This window comes from Engystomops pustulosus, chromosome 3 (assembly GCF_040894005.1).
Source record: "Engystomops pustulosus chromosome 3, aEngPut4.maternal, whole genome shotgun sequence".
NCBI lineage: Eukaryota > Metazoa > Chordata > Amphibia > Anura > Leptodactylidae > Engystomops > Engystomops pustulosus.
In genome coordinates, this window is record NC_092413.1 from 71,212,191 (window position 1) to 71,235,352 (window position 23,162).

The 23,162-nt window shown below is 43.4% G+C and overlaps 1 protein-coding gene and 1 long non-coding RNA gene across 4 annotated transcripts in view; both read right to left on the reverse strand.

The window, feature by feature from the left end:
• Window positions 1–144: 144 nt before the first annotated feature.
• LOC140121445 (uncharacterized) lies at window positions 145–6,566 on the reverse strand. Its single transcript, XR_011854095.1, has 2 exons — window positions 1,338–6,566; window positions 145–485 (listed from the first exon to the last, which is right to left on the reverse strand). It is a non-coding gene; the product is annotated as an uncharacterized lncRNA (long non-coding RNA).
• Window positions 6,567–12,626: 6,060 nt separating this feature from the next.
• The window catches only part of TMEM181 (transmembrane protein 181), an 87,405-nt gene continuing 76,869 nt past the window's right edge, over window positions 12,627–23,162 (reverse strand). For all 3 annotated transcript variants that reach the window (XM_072141028.1, XM_072141029.1, XM_072141030.1), the window contains exons 16-17: window positions 15,434–15,500; window positions 12,627–14,809 (exon numbers count right to left, since the gene is read on the reverse strand). In XM_072141028.1, the coding sequence (XP_071997129.1) occupies window positions 14,731–14,809; window positions 15,434–15,500 (146 nt within the window). In that variant the 3' untranslated portion in view covers window positions 12,627–14,730. The remainder of the gene's footprint in view (window positions 14,810–15,433; window positions 15,501–23,162) is intronic.

Genomic DNA, 23,162 nt, shown 5'->3' on the forward strand with positions numbered 1-23,162 from the left:
AAAACTGAGTCATATGCACACAATAAAATCCTCCGATACACAAACCTACCATAGGGAGATAGATGAATAAGATTCTTGGCTGTACATCAGAAGATGACTCCTCGGATGCCACATTTGTAAACATGTTGCTCTTAGTTGAACGGAAAATTGACAATTTTACTTGCTTTATTTGTATATTGGCAAAAACGATCATTTACACACAATAAGTCCTACAAATGCTGCATTAAAACCTGTATCACGTATCTCCTTCTCCTGGGGTGCTCAATGTTCTTCCTGATCTTTTCTGCTCAATATTTGTCTTTCGTCATCTGTCTTCCCTTTCTCTATCCCTCAGGTTTCTTTACTTATATTTCTTGCTTATTCAAGGTGGTTTCTTTAACCTCACTTTCATTATCTGGCACAATAGGATGCATATGTTCTCTTATAGGTCAGATGACTTCTAGCACACATTCTTCACTGAACCCTTCCTCCAAAACAACCCTAAACTGAAAAAAAGAAATCATGTAGCACTTCTGGCAGCCCCAATCCTTCTGAAAATTTTTGGTCACTGAGCAGCATGATTTGGGTTCATGTCAATTTTCATCCTTTAATCAATGCTAAACTGGAATATACAGTAACTAAAATTACCCCCCTTACACTCCACCTGAAACTAATGCATAATGTTTAACATGAGAACAGCAAAAATATTTTCTTAGGCCTCTTGCCCATGAGCGAGTTTGATCCAACAAGTGCGCATTGTGAGCTTGCTGGAACTTTTGTTCTGCCACTCAGAAGCCAAAGTAACATGCTGTACTCAGTTGTGAGTTTGATGCCAGTTTGTCGCATTAAATCATGGGGCCCCATAGCAAAAGCCCCCCCCCCCTCCCCCCACCAAAAGAAAAGAGCTGCACCATTTTGCAGTGCATAGGACCTGTTAGTAAACAAATAACCTCTGTAAAAAGTTCAATGTTAACAATAATATAGCTGTATTTGGACCAAATATTACCACCAGTGATCAATATTACTTCCCTACTTATACCATCATAACATAACTGCAAAGAAGAAAGTGCTCCAGCACACAGAGATCCAGGATTACGAATTGCAACTCCATAAAAAAGGTAGTACAGTGTTCACCAGACACAGAAGCTCCATACTATGACCACTACTATTACCTCTACATAGATACTGGGAAAAAAAAAGTCAATACAAAAAATTAATAACAATATATAGTATGTACTTTAGTGTAAACTGAGTTTTTCAGCAACTTTTGTGCTAAAAAAAAAAAAAAAAAAAAAAAGCCCCACTCAGCTTATACTAGAGTATAAAAAAAAAAAGGGGGAAAAAAAAATTGTATCTACCTTCGGTGCTTTTAGCTGCTTCGGCTTCCCGGCAGCATTGGCACCTCTACGTTCTGTGCCCGTGCGCACACTATGATGCGGCATGATTACATCATAGTGTGTCCATGAAGAGAAGAGGAGCTGTAGGTAGAAGTAAAGGAATCTGGTGGTGGGTACAAAGTTTATTAGTTTTAAGGGGGACTCTGCTGGACATTAAATAATGTAGGGGGAACTCTGCTAAACATTTAATGATGGAGGGGAACTCTGCTGGACACTTAACATTAGGGGGGGGTCGGCTGGACATTTTTTTGAAGACTAGTGGCTACATTTGTGGCAAAATTAGGTACCTTGGATTATACTCTGGTTGGCATATGCAGACTATCCAAGTTATGACAGTATAATTATATCTGCTCAATGTTAACGTTTTTTTTTTTATTACAGCCCACATGATATTGTTATAGGGGTATTTCCACAAGATTCTTAATTAGATTCAGAATAGAAAAATAACATATTTTGATTTTATTTAAAAAAAACAAAGTGTTTCAGAGATCTATTTATAACCTGCCTCCATTAGTTCTTCTTATGTGTAATTTGGTTTCCCATGGATACAACCATAAACTCACCCTGAATATGGTTGTGCAGGTCTTCTTGAGATGTGGAAGTTAATGTGTAGGAGGCTGAAGACAGAAATCAGAAAGTGTCTGATCTGGAGTTGGATTTCTTCACATGAACATGCATCTCCTGCCTACCAGCTGATCTATATTACAATTTGTCGCTGTGATGCCCTTCAGAGATGCCGGAGTCCAGAAGAGTAATGAAGGCGGATCTCCCCCTTATCACCAGCCTTTCTTGTAGTCAATTTGCTACAAGTAAAAGCAAAATACTACAGAAATGTATATCATTTTGCTAATTTATGAAACAAGTAAAACTGAAATATCACATGGTCATGCATATTCTGAACCTTTGCTCAGTATTGAGCAAAAGCACCTTCACAGCTAGTACAGCCACGCCACGAGTCTTCTTGGGAATGATGCATCAAGTCTCTCCAGAGATGCTCAACTGGGTTTAGGACTGACCTCTGGCTGGGCCAGTCAAGAATGGTCACTGAGTTGTGGTAAAGGTACTGCTTTCTTATTTTAGCTGTGTGCTTAGGGTGATTGTTGGAAGGTGAACCTTCGGCCCAGTCTTAGGTCCAGAGTACTCTGGAAGAGGTTTTCAACCAGGATAGCTCTGGACTTGGCTGCATTCATGTTTCCTTCAATTGCATGTTTTTCAGCAACTTATTTAGGTGGTAAATCTATCTGCCTGAAAACATTATGATTCGAATTCCGAAATGGGGAAATTTTTCAAAAAGTTCACTATTTTTCTTTTTTGGTAAATAAACGCAAAACTTATCGGCCAACATTTACCACTAAAATGAAGTACAACATGTGGGGAAAAAGAACAAACAAACAATCTCAGAATCGTTTTCATAAGTAAAAGTGGTCAAAAGTTATAACCATACATTGTGACACAAGTCAGAATACAAAAAATGGGGCTTAGCCTTAACCCCTTAACGCTGAAGCCACTTTTCACCTTCCTGACACGGCCCATTTTTTAAAATCTGACATGTGTCTATTTAAGTGGTTATAACTTTGGAACACTTTAACATATCCAGTTGATTTTGAGATTGTTTTTTCGTGACACATTGTACTTCATGTTGGTCGAGAAATTTAATCAATATGTTTGGTATTTATTTATGAAATAAATGGAAATTTGCCAAAAATTTTGAAAAAAACAGTGTTTTCAAAATTCAAAATTTTCTACTTTTTGGAAAGTTAGTCATATCACTAAAATAACTTGATAACTAACATTTTCCATATGTCTGCTTTAACTTGGCATCATTTTTCAAACATCTTTTCCTTTTTTTAGGATGTTAGGAGGCTTATAACTTTAGGTGCAATTTTTCTGATTTTCACGAAAATCATCAAAACCTACTTTTGGAGGGTCAGTTTAGTTAGAAGTGACTTTATAAGGCCTACATGATAGAAAACCCCCACAAATGACACCATTTTAGAAACTACACCCCTTAAAATATTCAAAACAACCTTTGGGAATTTTGTTAACCCTTTGAGCGTTTCATGAGGGTGAAAGATAAATGAAAGTGAAATTACAGAAATGTAATTTTATCTTACAATAGATTCATTGAACACTAAAATTTGCACCTTCACAATGGGTTAAAAAGGAAAATGCATTTTACCATGTTTAAGGCAATTCCTCCTGAGTATGCCAATGCCAATTTTGTCACTGTACCCTTCTGTACGGGCACAGGGGGGCACTTGGAATGGAAAGAGCGTTGTTTCGTTTTTGCAGGGCAAATATGGCTGAAAAAGTTTTCATGTGTCAGGATGCATTTGGAGAGCCATAATGGTACCAAAACAGAGGAAAGCCCCAACAAGAGACACCATTCTGGAAAGTACACCCCTTGGAGAGTTTAGCAAGGTGTAATTTGTGTATTTGCCCAAACAGGTGTTTGATTCAATTAGGCCCCAAAAGGGAAAAAAGGTGAAAATGTTCTCAAAAAAGTCACTTTTACCCCAAATTTTTGTAAGCCACAAGGGATAAAAGATGAAACAACTCCCATAAATGTGTAAAACTATTTCTCCTAAGCACAGAACTGCACCACTTTTGCATATAAAGTGTTGTATGGGTACACAGTAGGGCTCAGAAGGGAAGGAGGAGCTTTGGCCTTTTAGAAGCCAGATTTGACAATCATCCATTACATGTGTCAGGATGCATTTGGAGAGCCCTAGTGGTACCAAAACAGAGGGGAACCCCAACAAGTGTCACCATTTTGGAAAGTGCACCCTTTGGAGAATTTAGCAAGGTGTAATATGTGTATTTTCCCCCACAGGTGTTTGCTTCAATTAGGTCCCTAAAAGGAAAAAGATGAACATTTTCCCAAAAAAGTCACTTTTACGGCTAATTTTTGTATCCCATAAGGCATTAAAGATGAAACAACCCCAAAAAATGTGTACTAGCATTTCTCCCGAGTATAAAATTGCCCCACACATGCAAATAAAATGTTGTATGGGTACGCAGTGAAGCTCAGAAGGGAAAGAGGGGCGTTGGCCTTTTAGAAGCCAAATTTGACAAACATCCTTTACATGTGTCAGGATGCATTTAGAGAGCCGTAGTGGTACCAAAACAGAGCGGAACCCCAACAAGTGACACCATTTTGGAAAGCACACCCCTTAGAGAATTTAGTAAGGTGTAATATGAGTATTTGTCCATATAGGTGTTTGATTTAATTAGGGCTTAAATAGGACAAAGGTGAACATTTTCTTATAAAGGTCATTGTACCCCTAATTTTTTGTAGCCACAAGGGATAAAAAAAATGTAATAACCCCCCAAAATGTGTAAACCTATTTCTCTTGAGTGTAGAAGTACCCCACATGTGTATATAAAATGTTGTATGGGCGCACAGTAAAAGGAAAGGGGGAGGTTTGTCTTTTAGAAGCCAAATTTGACAGAAATATTTGACATGCATTTGGAGAGCCCTAGTGGTATAAAACAGATAAGAATCCGAAAAGTGACCCTAATCTTTGAATGCACACCCCTTAGAGAATTTTGCAATGTGTAATATATGTATTTGCCCCTACAGGTGAATGATCCAATTAGGCCCTAATCATTAAAAAGGTGAAAATTTTCCTATAAATGTCACTTTACCCCTAATTTATGTAAGCCACAAGGGATAATATATTAAATAACCCCAAAAAAGGTGTAAAACTATTTCTCCCGAGTGTAGAAGTACCCCACATGTGCATATAAAATGCTTTATGGGCGCACAGTAGAGGAAAAGAGGGGTGTTTGTCTTTTAGAGGCCAAATTTGCAAGAAATCCTTCACATGTGTCAGGATGCATTTGTAGAGCCGTAGTGGTACCAAAGCGGAGGAAAACCCGAAAAGTGACCCTAATTGTTGAATGTACACCCCTTGGGGAATTTAGCAAGGTGTAATATGTGGTGTAGTGTAATACACGTGGTGAAATGAGCATTTGAACATACAGGTGGTTTCCAAATATGATGTGCAATGGAGTCCAAGATGGAAATTGCAATTATTTCTGGAACGTTCAGTGCCCGTTATGTGGCGCCCCTTATGAAATAATGGAGGGGTATAGGGAGCAACGTGACCTACCAGTTGTTACAATTATTCATTTTACTGAATTCACAACAGGTTGGGCGTGAATTTTGAATGTGTTGCGTATAAGGAGGTAGAATAGAACAGGGGACCATCTAAACTTTTGTCACTCTGGAGTTGTCGCAGGTCTCTTAGTAGTATGTGGTGTCCATCCTAACTCCTCTTTTGGAACAGACTCTTTATTGAGTCCTACCTTTAGAAGCAGCAGAATTTACCGTGAAAATGCTGCCCTGACAAAATACAGGAACATCTAAACCAGAGGTACTGGGGCCCCGTCCTTCTTGTCCCAATATTAGTTTCCTAATATCTTCCTCTTGAAAACGGAGAAATGATACGACAGGACATGCACATTGGAACAGCTCGTAAGACAGCTCGTGTACAGCATCATCTGTACAATGTACACGGCCAGCGCTTTTGTACCATATCTTCGTTTTAGTAGGGAAATTATCGCCAAGTGTTGCTCTTATTCACCCTAGCAATGCCCATTGTGACGAATATTGCTGCTTTTAGCTGGACCAAATCGACCAGCCAATAGCGGCAAACATGGACAGAGGGGGGCAACAAAACCCCTCTGAACCACAAGGCACAATTGGTGGCTGTCAGGAACAGCCGCCACTCTGCCCCGATCACCGTGTCTACAGACATGGTGACCGGTATTACTGACGTCATAAGTAAATTCGCTGCTATTGGCTCGTCTGAATTGATGAGCCAATAGCAGCGATAATAAACTGGGGGTGTGTGGGGGGGACATAACCCTTCTGGTCCATGGGGCAGGATGGATGGCTGTTAGGATCAGCTGCCATCTTGCCCCGATCACTGTGTCTGAACCGTGTTGGCAAGTCACTACCCGCCGCACCGTTCTATTACAACGCGCGTTGGGAATAGGCTATACAATCTTTATTTTTTAAGCAATTTAGACAAATAAGGGCTTATTTTTTGCAAGACGCGATGCACTGTAAAAAAAAACTTTATTTTAGAGGGTGTTTAGCTTATCGAAGCAATTTTATTAACCTTTTTTGTGTGGAGGAAAATAAAATCATCAATTCTTGTTTTGGATTTTTAGCATTTTTGAGGGGGGGGGGGTTTCGCTGTAGCATAACAATAATATATTATCTTTATTCTACGGATCACTACGATTACGGCGATACCTCATTTATATAGTTTTATTTATATTTGTCCAATTTTATTGAAGGAAAACTAGAATAGAAAAAATTGAATTTGTTTTAGTATTGCCATCTTTATAGCAGCATAACTATAGTATTTTTTGGTTGACGAAGCTGGTTGTGAGCTTATTTTTTGCGTGATAAGTTGTTCTTTTCAGTGGTATCATTTTGGCGCTTGTAACTTTTTCGGATCACTTTTTAGAACATTTTTTGTAAAGCAATTTGCTAAAAAGTTTTAATTTTTGGCAAGTTTTTGGGGTTTTTTTTTTACCACGTTCACCGAGCGGGTCCAATTATGATTAGGATTTATTGTACAGATTGTTACGGACGCGGCGATACCAAATAAGTGGGGTTTTTTTGTGATTTAGTGTATTTTATACTTTATTACTTGTGTAAAGGGAAATGTGGTGTTTGGGGGGACTTTCACTTTCTTTTATTATTTATTTTTATTTTAAAAAACCTTTATTTATTGTTTTAACTTTTTTTTACAGGTAATGACATCTAAGCTTGAACAAGTGATCTTCTGATCACTTGTTCAAGCTATTTTACAGGTTACACAGTGCAATACAGAAGTATTGCACTGTGTAATGTAAGACACTGAGCATGCTGCGCATGCCCAGTGTCTTACAGCCGGGTCCTACCAGAAGGCAGGACCCGGCTTCCGGATAAAGATCTCGCAGCCCCGGGCACCGGCAGTCCCGGGGCTGCGATCGGAGGAGCGGACCCCCCCGGTAAGCGCCGCGGGGGGGTCCGATTCCCTTTCAGATTGCATTTAAATGCCTCTGACACGCCGCGGTCAGCGCGACCGCGGCGTGTTAGGGGTTAACACCCGCGATCGGAGAAATCTCCGATCGCGGGTGTTAGAGGCAGGTGTCGGCTATAATATATAGCCGACACCCGCAGCTTCTGGCGCCGGCTCCGTTCAGGAGCCGGCGCCAGAAGCATGACGTAATAATACTGCATTTTGCGGGAACGCACCTCCCGCCATGCAGTATTATTACGTCAAATGTCGGGAAGGGGTTAAGCTATAAAATGGCTGTGTCCTTAAGTATTTTTTTTTTTAATTTTTGTCAATATTACCGCATTTTGAATTTCTGTTCCTGCTTTCCTCCATATGGCATGGAATATTAAAGGGGTTGTCCACTTTCCGCAAATAATTGATATGGTTTGTGTAAGCAAAAGTTGCACTATTCTCCAATATACTTTCTGTATCAATTCCTCACCATATTCAAGATCTCTGCTTGCTGCCCTTCCACAAGAAGTTTCTATGTTTACATACAGTTGATAGAAAGCTGTATTGTGATGGGCAGGCAGGTGCACAAGCTGTTATTAGTAATAATAACAGCTTGTGCGCCTGTGTGTCCATCACATGACCATGGACAGATTTCTATCCACTGGATGTAAACATAGAAGCTTCCTATAAAATGACAGCAAGCAGATATCTAGAAAACCGTAAAGAATTGGAAGTACCGTATATTGAAAAATTGTATAACTTTTCATTGCACAAAGCATATCAATTATTTGCTGACAACCCTTTTAATGCTGAGGTCCTTTTTCGTTGTGCGTTTACATTTTTCACTCCCCACCTTCACAAATCGATCACTTTTTTTATTTTTCCATGTAGAGAGCTGTGTGATGGCTTGTTTTCTGCGTAACAAATTGCACTTCATAATGACGGTATTTAATATTCCATGCCGTGTACTGGGAAGCAAGAAAAAAATCCGAATGCAGTAAAATTGGTGAAAAAACGCATTTGCGTCATATACTTGTGGGTTTGGATTTTACGGTTTTCACTGAGCACCCCAAGTGACATGTAGACTTTATTCTTTCGGTCGGGGTGATCACGGGGATACCAAATTTGTATAGGTTTTATGTTTTCATACATTTACAAAAATTAAAACCTCCTGCAAAAAAAATAAATAAATATTGTGCCATATTCTGGCTCTAATAACTTTTTCATACTTCGGTATATCATGTAATTTTATGTGACTAATGACAAAGCCTTAAATGCTTCTATTCTTAGGGCTGTACGGTCTTTTGATCACTTTTTATTGAATTTTTTATATTTTTCAAAATGGCAAAAAAGTGCTATTTTCCATTACAGACTTCACACTAAGGAAGAATGGAAAACAAAATGTACCCATCATGCATTTAGTATTAGGGGCACGGATTATCTGATTCAATATAAAAGCGAAGGTTGAGATGTTCTGAGAACTTCGAGTCACATACCCTGTTGATTGTAGTGAAATAAATATGTGCTTATTCTTTTAATAAACTAAAAAGACACTTTTTGAAAGTAATACTGGTCTCGGTGCGTTTGATTTTCTTGACACCCTTGAATATGGAGCTGTACAGAAAGGTGCAAATAGGACAATTTTGAGCACACATTTGATAAACACCCTCATAAACACAGAACATAATATATCAACATATCACAACTGCCATACCGCTATACAGGTCATATTTGCACATACCTCATGCAAATAAGTTGATAGATGTCATCCTGATGATATCAAAAGGGGGGATTTTTAATATGACACCCTATTCTAGGTGCAAGGTTTAGAAGATATGGGTATTTCCAAAAGTACATGCAATCTCTGCATCTGTAGCTGAACTTGGGGAAGGGCGACTGATTGAGGCCAAACATATTTTGGGAAAGTTTTATTAAGTGTTGCTACTTCTTTACAGAATTAGCTGAGAAATAAAATTTCATTAAAGGAAATCTACCATCAAAATCAAGCCTGATAAACCAGGGACACTTACTCATAGAACCAGGTACTGCGACTGGAAATCTTCTTGTATTTGTTTTCAATGTCTTCAATCATTGTCCCTTCTAAAATAAACTTTTAAATTTATGCAATGCACCTGCAGGTGTTAAAAAAGGCCCTTCCAGGCTGTAGCTTCACAGGTTGTTACATTGTGTAGGAGAACTTCCCCCTCCTACTGTGTGCTGTAAGATTATATCAGGCAATGTGTGGGGGAAGTGCTATGGGAGAAGAGTTCGGCAATCTCCGTTAGCTCCGTAGAGATGAACAGGGCAGTCTGACCATGCACGACTGGCTGCTCCCGTCATCTTGTGGAACGATGAGAGGTCCGATGGAGGTCCATCAGACACACATTTTTTTTGATCTGTAGGAGTCCCATTACCGAGACCCCCAGGATCAGCAAATTAGGCCCTTTCCTGTGGATAGGGCCTAACTTGTTTCTTGGGAAAAAGCCTTTGTGTTTTTTTTTTTTTCATTATATGCGAAACCTTAAAGTATTTATTTTTATGATACGCAAAGCTGTTCCAAACATACCGTATATACTCATGTATAAGCAGAGTTTTTCAGCACAAAAAATGTGCTGAAAAACGTCCCCTCGGCTTATACGCGAGTCAATACTTTGTAAAAAAAATAAATTAAAAATGGACTTAAAAAAAATTAAAATAAAACTTATTTACTCACCCTCCGGTGGCCCCCATGCGCAGCGCTGCTCCCCCGATGTCATCGCGGCTCCTCTTCTGGCTTCCCGGCTCCTCTTCTTGCTTCCGCGCCATCTTCTTTAACATTGTGCTGGGCGCCGCCATTGTTCTTCTCCCGTGTGGTGCCTAGTATGACGTCAGCAGCGGCGCATCATATTAGGCACCGCACGGGAAAGAACAGTGGCGGCGCTCAAGACGATGTTAAAGAAGACAGAAGACGGCGCGGAAGCAAGAAGAGGAGCCGGGAAGCCAGAAGAGGAGCCGCAATGACATCGGGGCCACCGGAGGGTGAGTAAATAAGTTTTTTTTTTTTTCAATTCTGGGCTGACTGTATACTACTGGGGGGCAGGCTGGGCTGGCTGTATACTACTGGGGGGCAGGCTGGGCTGGCTGTATACTACTGGGGGGGCAGGCTGGGCTGGCTGTTTACTACTGGGGGGCAGGCTGGGCTGGCTGTATACTACTGGGGGGCAGGCTGGGCTGGCTGTATACTACTGGGGGGCAGGCTGGGCTGGCTGTATACTACTGGGGGGCAGGCTGGGCTGGCTGTATACTACTGGGGGGCAGGCTGGGCTGGCTGTATACTACTGGGGGGCAGGCTGGGCTGGCTTTATACTACTGGGGGGCAGGCTGGGCTGGCTGTATACTAATGGGGGGCAGGCTGGGCTGGCTGTATACTACTGGGGGGCAGGCTGGGCTGGCTTTATACTACTGGGGGGCAGGCTGGGCTGGCTGTATACTACTGGGGGGCAGGCTGGGCTGGCTGTATACTACTGGGGGGCAGGCTGGGCTGGCTGTATACTACTGGGGGGCAGGCTGGGCTGGCTTTATACTACTGGGGGGCAGGCTGGGCTGGCTGTATACTAATGGGGGGCAGGCTGGGGTGGCTGTATACTACTGGGGGCAGGCTGGGCTGGCTGTATACTACTGGGGGCAGGCTGGGCTGGTTGTATACTACTGGGGGCAGGCTGGGCTGGCTGTATACTACTGGGGGCTGGCTGGGGTGGCTGTATACTACTGGGACAGGCTGTGTACTACTGGGGGCAGGCTGGGGTAGGCAGCATACTACTGTGGGCAGGCTGCATACTACTGGGGGCAAGCTGTATATTATAGGGGGCTGGCTGGCTATATACTTGGCTGGGTCTGTGACCAATGCATTTCCCACCCTCGGCTTATACTCGAGTCAATAGGTTTTCCCAGTTTTTGGTGGTAAAATTAGGGGTCTCGGGTTATACTCGGGTCGGCATATACTCAAGTATATACGGTACTTTCATTTAAAAAAAGACCAAAACAAAATGGCAAAAACTGACAGACGTTGGTCGTCAAAGGGTTAGGAATGGCTACAAAACCCTCACTCTACAAAGTGTTAAGAAACGGTGTAAAGAATCAATAACTTTAATAATATTAAAAAGGATGCAAACACCTTTATACAATTACAAAAAGAATTTGTTTCTTATTTATATTGTACAGATCAGAAGATTGCTAGGGAACTTTTAACAAATGTACAAACAGTATGCCCAAAATAATATTTAATGCAGTGTTTGTGTAATTGGGTAATGGCAACACTTAGTGTTCAGAATTGTCAAATCACCCTGTAGGAAATATACAATGATAAGTAAAGGTGTATTTACAATTAAAATTAAAAACACAGACAACAAGAATGTAAACTTATTCAGAGTAAGATAATTTCAGACTGATTATAAGACCATCAGTACAAATGTCGAGACCCCAGGATATCCAATTATGATAGATGGTAAAACTGCATACCAAATTATTATACACCGCCTCTGGAGCAGCAGTAAGGACTTATCACTAGATTTCACTTTTTTTTTTTTTTTTAAATAGTCATGTATATGTAGGAGCAATTGTTGGCGATTTTAGCTTGTACCGTATTTTTTGCCCTATAGGGCGCACCGGACTATAAGGCGCATTAGTCCGATGCGCCTTATATATGTAATAATTACATTTATAAGGCGCATCGGACTATAAGGCGCGGGGTCCGGGGGCGTGGCGGAGGTCCGGGGGCGTGGCGGAGACCCGACGGGACGCGGCGACGGGACGCGACGCCGAGACGGGACGCGACGCCGAGACGCGACGGGGAACGCGGGGAAGGTGAGGGGGAGGTGGAGGAGGGCAGCGGACCATACTTACATAGGTCCCCGCTACCGGAGACAGCAGATCTCCAGCGGGAACTGCAGACCACGCGGCAGAAGTTGTTCGTGCCGCGTGGTCTGCAGTTCCCGCTGGAGATCTGCTGTCTCCGGTAGCGGGGACCTATGTAAGTATGGTCCGTTGCCCTGTGGCCAGCGCCATACATAGGGCGCACCGGACTATAAGGCGCACTTTGGATTTCCACGGAATGCTTTTAAGCCTTATAGTCCGGAAAATACGGTAAATACATTGGACTCATTAGCTCCGTCTGTCTCTTGCTGGACTCATAAAATGCACATTTGTTTATCAGCCTAAAAAAACTTAGAAAGCTCATTTCAGAGTAAGCACATCAGCCTTATCAAATGCAGTTTATATTGCACAATCTGGTGACAATCCACTTACTATTCACTGTGAATATATTATATGCAGTTCAAATATTCTACATTATATTCTATTCAGCTCTTCAAGATGTCTGCAGTCCACAACTCTTTTTTGACACGTAAGTACGTAAAGATGTAACACCAGCTATAATGAAAGGTGTAAGCATTAACCAGATATGATCATTTATGTTGTAGTGTTAGTAAATACAGGTTTATCTACCATAATAATCCATCATGATAAACCAGGGCCACTTACTGTTCCATTTGTTATCCATGGCCTCCTTTTAAAATCAACTTTTAAAATTATGCCAACAGTCACACTGCCTAGATCGAAGTAAGTTTATTTTGATGGTAGACTTCCTTTAATACCTTAACACACCTTAGGTCAGTGATTTTCAACCTTTTTTGAGCTGCGGCACACTTTTTACACTTAGAAAATCCTGGGGCACACCACTAACCAAAATAAGGTGTACAATGAGAAGTACTATGGCCATGAGGCCAGAGTACAAGTGCCAGCTCATATACTCAGCATATGAGCTGGTACTTGTAGTACTCCAGCCTCATGACTATAGTATTTCTCATTTTACATTTGTACATGTCAGTCACTTATAAGGGAGGATGGCAGAGATAACATGCTAGATAAATGACAGGACACAGGGCTCTGCAGCTTACCAGATGGAATTCTTGATTTTCTATTGCAATGCATTGGCCTCTGTGGCCTGCAGTCCTGTCATCGGAGCTGGCAGTACCCCTGGTGACGAGGAGGGCAGCTGAGGGAGCTCGGGGCAGCTGAGGGAGCTTCAGCACAACTTGTTGTTGCTCCCCTCCCATGATGATCGCTGATGCTGGGCTCAGTGTGTGAGAGAGGTAGAAGCAGGACAACAAACGCAGCTCTTCACACTTGTCCTTTAACCTCCAGTATATCACCTTCCGTGGCTGTAGGGACATGACGGCGGCAGCTTGTCCGGGTGAGGAATGAGGGCAGTTAGTGCCATACAGCAGGGTTTGCTTGGACTGGAGGACAGTACAGGGCCAGGTGATAGTAGCAGGATGGGAGCTGGCAAATGGCTTTTTTTTTTAACCTGGTTCTGCAGTACTGTGGAGCAGAGGAGCGTGTGTGGCTGAAGTCTGGCAGCCGCACAAACTAATGAAACACGTGCAGACTCCAGTGCACTCAGCCAATGACAAAGTCCCTTACATGCTGCTTTATACTAACGGCGTGAGAGGAGCTCTGTTATTGGTCTTGTGGACACTGCATCATGTGCTGAGCAGTGCCTGCACGCTGTGATCACAGTGATACTTTCCTCCACGATCGCAGCGCGCCGGTCTGCTTATCCAGCACTTTACAGGGTATAATTGCCAAGCGTACTTTTGCGCATGGCAATTATTCTGAAGAGCAATAGCGCCTCATCATGCGTCTTACGCTTGGTGAGGCGTTAATGCGACCTCTGGGGGGCACCATAGTTTGGGAAAATTTCCCCGTGGCACACCTGACCATATGTCGGGGCACAACAGTGTGGTTGAAAATCACTGCCTTAGGTCATGTTACCAAGTAATTTTCCTGTTCATTCAGAATGTATGTAAAGGTGAAGTAGCATAAATTTCCCTTTTAAAGTAGTGTATTAATTTTGAGAGCTTATAGAATGTATTTCCTTCATTACAAAACAAGCCATAACCTGCTTCATCCCTAGACAGATAAATCCCCAATCAAAAAATAATATGAGCAACAAAAAATACAACCAAACATCCACAATGTATCAAGGGCAATAAGGAATAGAGGATTGAATAAAAAAAAAAAAAAAAAAAGGCAAGTAGTGCACTGCTTCAGAGGGAGCAACATAGATGTTGTTTTTGGGCTTCAGGCTGAGGAGAGAGTCTGCCATTACCAATATCCCTGTACCTCCATCCGACACAGTTTCAGTTTTGCATAATGGGGGGAAAAAAAAAAAAGTGAAACATAAAAACCCTCTGTGGAAAAAGCAGCATTCGATGGGAACAGAGGTGATGAAATCATAATAGTCCATCTTCCAAGGAATGTTTCCTCCTGTTCTTGAAGGCACTTTTCCCCACAAGATAATCTCAGTCACTATCAGACTCCTCTTTATATTTGGCCCTAATGGCTTGTCCATTTTGAAGAGGCATCTCTTCATAGTCACTTCTGTGGGTAACAATGTATATGTTAGAATAAGGTCTTCATGACTGACGTCACATTAACGTTTTTTTTTTTTTTTTTTAATAGACATGAGAATTTTTCTTTATATTAGAATATTTTAGTATTTTTATGACTGATTTCAAAATTAAATTCAGATACAGGCAGTCCCCGGGGTTACATACAAGATAGGGTCTGTAGTTGAGTTTGTATGTAAGTCGGAACTGTATATTTTATCATTGTAATCCCAGCCAAAACTTTTTTGGTCTCTGTGACAATTGGATTTTAAAAATGTTGGGTTGTCATAAGAATCAATATTAACACTAAAGCTTTATTACAGACACCTGTGATAACTGTTACAGCTGTTTATTGTGGCCTAGGTCTAAAGTACAATAAATTACCAATATCGAGAGGTCTGTTTGTAACTATGGGTCGTATGTAAGTCGAGTGTTCTTAAGTAGGGGACCGCCTGTATTATACTTTGGAGATTCTACATAGGCTATTTACAGTGATGTGACCAGTCACATACAGTAATTACGGGTAGGTTCACATTTATTTTGATAGGAAAAAAAGCAGAATGATCAGACTGCCATAACATTTAGCAGCACATATATATGTGTAATACATACTTACCCATAAATGACATCATCGTCTGAATCATTTAGCATCGAGAAGGCAGGGTTATCCTTCAACTGAGACTCTGAAAAAGGTCACAATGGGTAAACAGCTGATCTAACCACAATTTACATTTACGCAACAAGATGAGCCATTCACGATCGTACAATTACAGTCATTACTGACAAATGTGTGTAACTACCATCCTACCAGGGCTGGTAAAGCCAAACCTTGGACTCTAACTCCTTAACTTCAACTCCCACATACATGGAGTATGTTTATGGGATACATTTACAGTAATAAGACTTTTTTTTTTTAAATCGCTTTATTGGCACAGAAATGAAACGGTGCAACATCACAAAACAAGGAGCATTAGCTGAGGTACATCAGATATAACAACATATACAGTGCCTACAAGTAGTATTCAACCCCCTGCAGATTTAGCAGGTTTGATAAGAAGCAAATAAGTTAGAGCCTTCAAACTTCAAACAAGAGCAGGATTTATTAACAGATGCATAAATCTTACAAACCAAAAAGTTATGTCACTTAGTTATATTTTAATAAATTTTAAACATAAAAGTGTGGGTCAATTATTATTCAACCCCTAGGTTTAATATTTTGTGGAATAACCCTTGTTTGCAATTACAACTAATAATTGTCTAGATCAGGCCGGCACAGGTCTCTGGAGTTATCTTGGCCCACTCCTCCATGCAGATCTTCTCCAAGTTATCTAGGTTCTTTGGGTGTCTCATGTGGACTTTAATCTTGAGCTCCTTCCACAAGTTTTCAATTGGGTTAAGGTCAGGAGACTGACTAGACCACTGCAACACCTTGATTTTTTCCCTCTTGAAAACCAGGCCTTGGTTTTCTTGGCTGTGTGCTTTGGGTCGTTGTCGTGTTGGAAGATGAAATGACGACGCATCTTAAGATCCTTGATGGAGGAGCGGAGGTTCTTGGCCAAAATCTCCAAGTAGGCCTTGCTATCCATCTTCCCATGGATGCGGAGCAGATGGCCGGGCCCCTTGGCTGAGAAGCAGCCCCACAGCATGATGCTGCCACCACCATGCTTGACTGTAGGGATGGTATTCTTGGGGTCGTATGCAGTGCATCCAGTCTCCAAACGTCACGTGTGGTTGGCACCAACGATCTCGATCTTGGTCTCATCAGACCAGAGAACCTTGATCCAGTCTGTCTCAGAGTCCTCTAAGTGATCATGAGCAAACTGTAAACGAGCCTTGACATGACGCTTTGAAAGTAAAGGTACCTTATGTGCTAGTCTGCAACGGAGACCATTGCGGTGGAGTACGTTACTTATGGTATTGACTGAAACCAATGTCCCCACTGCCATGAGATCTTCCCGGAGCTCCTTCCTTGTTGTCCTTGGGTTAGCCTGGACTCTTCGGACAAGCCTGGCCTCGGCATGGGAGGAAACTTTCAAAAGCTGTCCAGGCCGTGGAAGGCTAACAGTAGTTCCATAAGCCTTCCACTTCCTGATGATGCTCCCAACAGTGGAGACAGGTAGGCCCAACTCCTTGGAAAGGGTTTTGTAGGGTTTCCCTCCTTGGAAAGGGAAAGGGTTTTGAGACACGATCTTGTCTCTAATGGCCTTGGAATGCTCCTTTGTCTTTCCCATGGTGACCATGTATGAGTGCTGTTCACAAGTTTGGGGAGGGTCTTAAATAGTCAGAAAAAGGCTGGAAAAACAGATAATTATCCAAACATGTGAAGCTCATTGTTCTTTGTGCCTGAACTACTTCTTAATACTTTAGGGGAACCAAACAGAATTCTGGTGGTTTGATGGGTTGAATAATAATTGACCCATACTTTTATGTTTAAAATTTATTAAAATTTAACTTAGCAACATAACTTTTTGGTTTGTAAGATTTATGCATCTGTTAATAAATCCTGCTCTTGTTTGAAGTTTGAAGGCTCTAACTTATTTGCTTCTTATCAAACCTGCTAAATCTGCAGGTGGTTGAATACTACTTGTAGGCACTGTATCTTTACCCAATAATTTGTCATGTGTGATAACATCTGTACAAAAACAGCGATCCAGTAAACCCCTCCCCAACCCATACATAGAACAGTAACCAACCTGGTCGAGAGGTGTCAAGAGATTAATGGAGTCAAAGAAAAGGTAGAAACAATGGTTAGGCAACAAGGTAACCCACCACCCTATTTCTGGAGAGCAAGGAATACCTCCTGTTGACAGTGCACCGAGGAGTGCAGGAAGGGTGCCCAACTGTAATATGTAAAATTATAATAATATGACCTCCATCGAGTATTGCATTCACTGAAAAGGGACAAGAGACTCTCTCAGACTGCGAACATTAAAAAGAGTATCTGGGGAAGAGCACCAAGAGCCCCACACTTTTCGGAACTTATCCGGGCAGCCGCAATGTTTGTAAACTATATTCTCGTAAGGTAGAGTCAGATTAACTAGTTTCTTCTACTGAGAGACAGTAGGAGAGCGATCAGCCCTCCAGCGTATGGCAACGGCCTTACGGGCCAAAAACAGCGCTTCCTTCAAGAAAATAGCTTCATAATGGGACCAGTCATCCTCCCAGGTAATTCCCAACAGGCATAGGGCCGGCGAGGTAGGGACCGGTTTATTCAGGATAGCAGACAGCAGAGAAACTCCTTCTGTCCAGAATACGGCTATGTAATCGCAAGTCCATATTAGGTGGATGAAATCTGCCCTGTCCACATGACATCTGTGACATCTAGAGTTCGGCAATTATGCATATGAAACAGTCTGACTGGAGTGATATAGCATTGATGGATGATGAACAACTGAATTAGTTTATTATTGGCTGCCGGTGATACCGAGGTGTGAGACTCCTGGGCCGCCCCCCAGTCTTCATCCGATAGTGAGGGAATGAGAGCCTCCCATCGGGCTCTGACTGGCAGAGGGGGACCCTCCAACAGCTCAGAAAGGAGGTGGGTATAGATAACAGATACCAGGCCTCTAGGACCCTGAGAGCGTAGAATTCCAATCAGTGGGAAGGAGGAGAAAGCAGTCTCTGTCGGAGGGAACTGAGCCAGAAAAGTGTGCCTTAGCTGTAGGCAACGATAGACTTCTCTATCTGGAACATCAAAAGTGGATCTAATTGCCTCCACAGAGAGAGCCTCCCCATCCTCCCCAAGAAGTTGAGCAATGTTCACTAGACCCTTGGCGGTCCAGTATGAACCATCTTGCAAATCTGAGAGATGTAGCAAACCTGGGTGGGACCAGAGGGGAACATGATCAAGGGTTCCCAGTGCAGCTGATAGTTTCTTGGCATGAGACCAAACATGTCTGGCCAGCCTATGCAAAGGAAGGTGGTGGTTAGGCTTATAATCAACAGGCTCCAATACTGGGCACAGGGATCGTAGGTGGAGGAACCGGGCAAGGTGGCTTTCAGCGACTGGCATCTGCCCAGGTGACACCCAACTACGGAGATAGCGAAGCTGACCCGCCAGGTAATACAAGAAGGGATCCGGCAAAGCAGCCCCCGTCTGTGCCCTAGGGAGACGCAAAGTGGACAGACGGAGTTTAGCACGCCCACTCCCCCAGATGAATGAGGTGAACAAAGAGTCCAGCTGCGCAAAAAAAACGTCTGGGAACTGGGATATCTGCATGCTCTAGGGTGTACAACAACTTAGGCAATGCAATCATTTTAAGTAAATTTATGCGTCCAGCCACAGACACAGGCAGGAGCCTCCAAGTATTTACCTTATCTTATAGATAAGTCACCAAAGGGGCTATATTAAGAGAGTAGGAACGGGAGATGTCCCGTACAATATGTACACCCAGGTATTGAAATCCTTCCACTATTTGAAGGCCGCAGAACTCAGGACCCCAACCATAACCCTCCCGAAGTAGTGGCATAAGAAAGGACTTATCCCAGTTAAGGAGGAGGCCCTGAGAAGTCACCAAACCTATTTATAATTGAGATGGCCCTGGGAAGGGTGGCAGCAGGGTTAGCCATATACAACGCTACATCATCGGCATAAAGGCTAATTCTATTTTCCCGTGCCCCCACTCGTACCCCCTGAAGAGCGACATCAAGGCGAATCCGGATGGCTAGGGGCTCCATTGCAATTGCGAACAGGAGCGGTGAAAGGGGACATCCCTGCTTGGCACCTCTATGGAGGCAAAAGGAGGAGGAAAGTAAACCGTTCACCAGCACCTTGGCAGTAGGGGAGCTGTACAGTATAGACACCCACTTGAGAAACCTAGGCCCGAACCCGAACCTTTCCAGTACTGCCAACAGGTATGGCCATTCTACTGAATCAAATGCCTTGGCCGCATCTAGCGAGGCCAAGGCCCAATCTTGTTGTTCCCACCACCCCATTTGGGAAATAACCTGGGCCAGACGTATATTATCGGACGTGCACCTGCCAGGAATAAAGCCTGCTTGATCCGGATGTATAATTTCTGTTATTACTCTTCTTAAGCGATTGGCCAGGATTTTAGTTAATATTTTATAGTCATTATTAAGGAGTGAGATGGGCCTATATGAGACACACTCCTCTGGGTCCTCAATGCTCTCGGGAGAAAGGCCGGGAAATGTAAGTTCATCTAAATATTCAGCTAGTTCAGTAGTTGTGTGTGAGAATTTGGATGTGTATAGCTCTCTATAGAAAGTAGCAAATTCAGAAAGAATGTCATCTGAAGACGATACTGTTGGGCCTGCTGTGGATTTAATGCATAATACCGGGGGGGGGGGGGGGGGAGGAAGATGCCCTCTTTGCCAACCAAGCTAACAGCTTACCTGATTGATTGCCTGCTTCAAAATACGACTGTCTATTGAAAAAGAGCCTTCTAGCTGCCTTTTCCTTTACCACCGTAAGATAATCCCTGCCCAATGATAGCCAGCGCTCCCTGTTTGCCTCGTCTGGGTTCCTAGCAAAGGCCAACTCCGCCTCTCTACAGGCCCTGGCCAGTTCCTCCTCTTGCAGTGCCGAGGCCTTTTTAACAAAAGAAATAGATGAGCGCAGGCAACCTCGAAGATAAGACTTCAGGGTATCCCATGTTAGTAAGTCATCTAGATCAGCATTGTGCATCTCAGAGAACTGTGATAGTTGGTCTGGAATTCTATCTATCTATAGACTTAATAAGAGTGAGCCAGAAGGGATGAATCCTATTACTTAGCATCCTCCCCTCCATTCCCCATGATAAGCTAAGAATAATAGGGCTGTGGTCTGACAGGCAGCGGGGCAGATGGGAAATGTCAGCCGTATTTGCATGGATACCAGGGGTGCCAAACATATAATCTATTCTAGACAAAGCATGAAATCTAGCTGTGTGGCAGGTGAACTCTTGTAATGACGGGTGAAAAGACCTCCACAGATCGATCCAGCCAAGTTCTGACATGAGCAGGGCAAGTTGTGAGGAACCTGGAGAATGGCAAGAGCCGGAGCCTGCAGAGAAGCGATCTATATGAGGGTGCATTACTAGGTTCAAATCCCCCATTAATAGTATTTCAGCCCCTGGGTACTGGGATGCAAACGTAACTGCGTCCTGAAGGATTTGGAGGGAACTAGGGGGAGGGTTGTATATACCCATCAGTATTGTTGGCCTGGAGAATAGTAGAGCATAAACAAATACATATATCGACCCTCAGGGTCTATTTGCACTCTTTGAGGGTCCCACCGCACGGAAGAGTGGATCAATAGGGAAACACCACGGGAATAAGAAGTATGGCATGAACTCTTGGCCCATTGTACCAAAGGCTTGTTTAGATAATGTGTTGTCTCAGGGATCATATGGGTCTCCTGAAGGCATAAAATATGAGGCTGATAGCGCCTAACATGACAAAAGACTGCACCTCTCTTGCCAGGAGTCCCCAGGCCCCACACTAATAAGAGGGAACATACAGATAAGGCAGTGTCAGAACATAGCAGAAGTAACCCTGTTGCCTCAAATTTACTCCCCTCCCTCCCCCTCGACCATTTACAAAAAACATTTCCAACAAGAAAAAAAACAAACCAGCTCAGTTGAGCCATGTCATAAAAGTGGCTAAAGAGATAATTATGGGGGAAAGACCCACAAAGCAGCTGGGATTTGCTGTGGGTCAATTCACAAACAAACCTGCCTATACATCAGCCACTCGCTCAAGTAAAGGAAAATCTGTCCCTCTGGATAAGCACCACAGGATAACTTTTTAAAGAATTCTACATCTCACCAAACCCGTAATGTCCCGAGTCAGCATAGAACCAAGTCCCTTAAAGAGAAAAGAGAAGATCACCGGATATTAACGCCTGGGCGAGCAGCGGTTACGAGCCAGCCACTCATCCGCCTCTGCAGGAGTAGAGAAGAAGATCGACCGGTCACCATCTATGACTCGAAGTCTAGCTGGATAGGCCATGGAGTAAACGATATTCCTTTCTCTCAGCTTCCGCTTGACTTGCACGAAGGACGCTCTCTGTCGCTGCAATTCTGGAGAGAAGTCAGGAAATATTGAGACTGTAGTATTCTCGAACCGAAGCTCTCCTGCTCGTCTAGCGTACTGCAAAGTAGTGTCACGATCCTTACAATTCAGCATTCGCGCTAAAAGAGGCCGTGGTGGGGCACCAGGTGGTGGAGCTTTAGCAGGAACTCTATGAGCACGTTCCACTGCATATGCCGAGGAGTATGGGGCATCCGGGAGGAGCTCCCTGAGCCATCGCTCCACAAATTCAGCTGGTCTTTGACCTTCAGCCCTCTCTGGGAGGCCCACAATGCGCAGATTATTACGTCAGGGACCTGTTCTCCAGATTATCAGGGACATCTGCGGTTCTGTCGTCCAGGTCAGAAATGCGGGTTTCAGCATGGGACACCCTCTCTCGAAGGCTTTGGAGATCCTGACGGAGCAGACAAACATCTACCCTCACTTCATCAATCTTAGTGGTCAGAGAGGTTTTGGTTTCCAGTATCGCTGTCAGGAGTTGTTGTGACACTTCCTACAGAGTAGGCGCTTCATCTGTAGGGGTCTCAGAAGAGGAGGCTGATGCGAGCCACGGGCAAATTCTTTCAGCTTATCCGCTGCAGACGATGCCTTAGAGGGACCCATACTACGTTTGGGAGTGTTACCACCCTTTTTTCTCAAATGGTACGGAATTTTGTAAAAATCCAGTGGGACACAGAATAGATTGCAGGATAATGGCGAGTAGCTGAGGAGGTGCTGTCGCTCACATTAATGAATAATCAACGCCCTCTGGTGCATGGAGGTAGTAAATTACAGACAAGCCGTTCGCCAGCACAACTGACCTGATGTTGGAGTATCAGAGTGTGGTATTCAGCTGCCAGCAGGAGAACCAGGCAAAGGGTGCACACAATGGGGAGGAACACCACAGCAATCTGTCCTGATGGATGCGTAACGGACGCCGGGAGGATGACCCTATGCCTGGAAGAGCAGTATACAGACTTTGCCCCTTAACAGAAGATATAGCAGAGTCCAGGAACAATAACTCTTGGTCCAGGGGCCCTTGCTGACAGTGGTCCTGGGAACCAAATAGTGGGATCCACAGTGTAGTCCCTGGGGAAGGCTCCTGATCACCTCCCCAGATGCAGAGCCAGTAGGCCTCACTGAACTTGTGGGCTTCAGAGCCTGCTGGGTGCTGGGATCGGGCTGCAGAGGCTCCCACAGAGATCTGGAGGTCAGATGGGGCTGCAGGCAAAGCTGGGCTGTTGTAGGAGCCAGCGGTGAGTGTCCGACTTCCGGTCCGGGTGAGGGTGCTCGGGCGCCGGGTGCTGCCGCTAGGCGAGGCCGGGGCTTCTGAG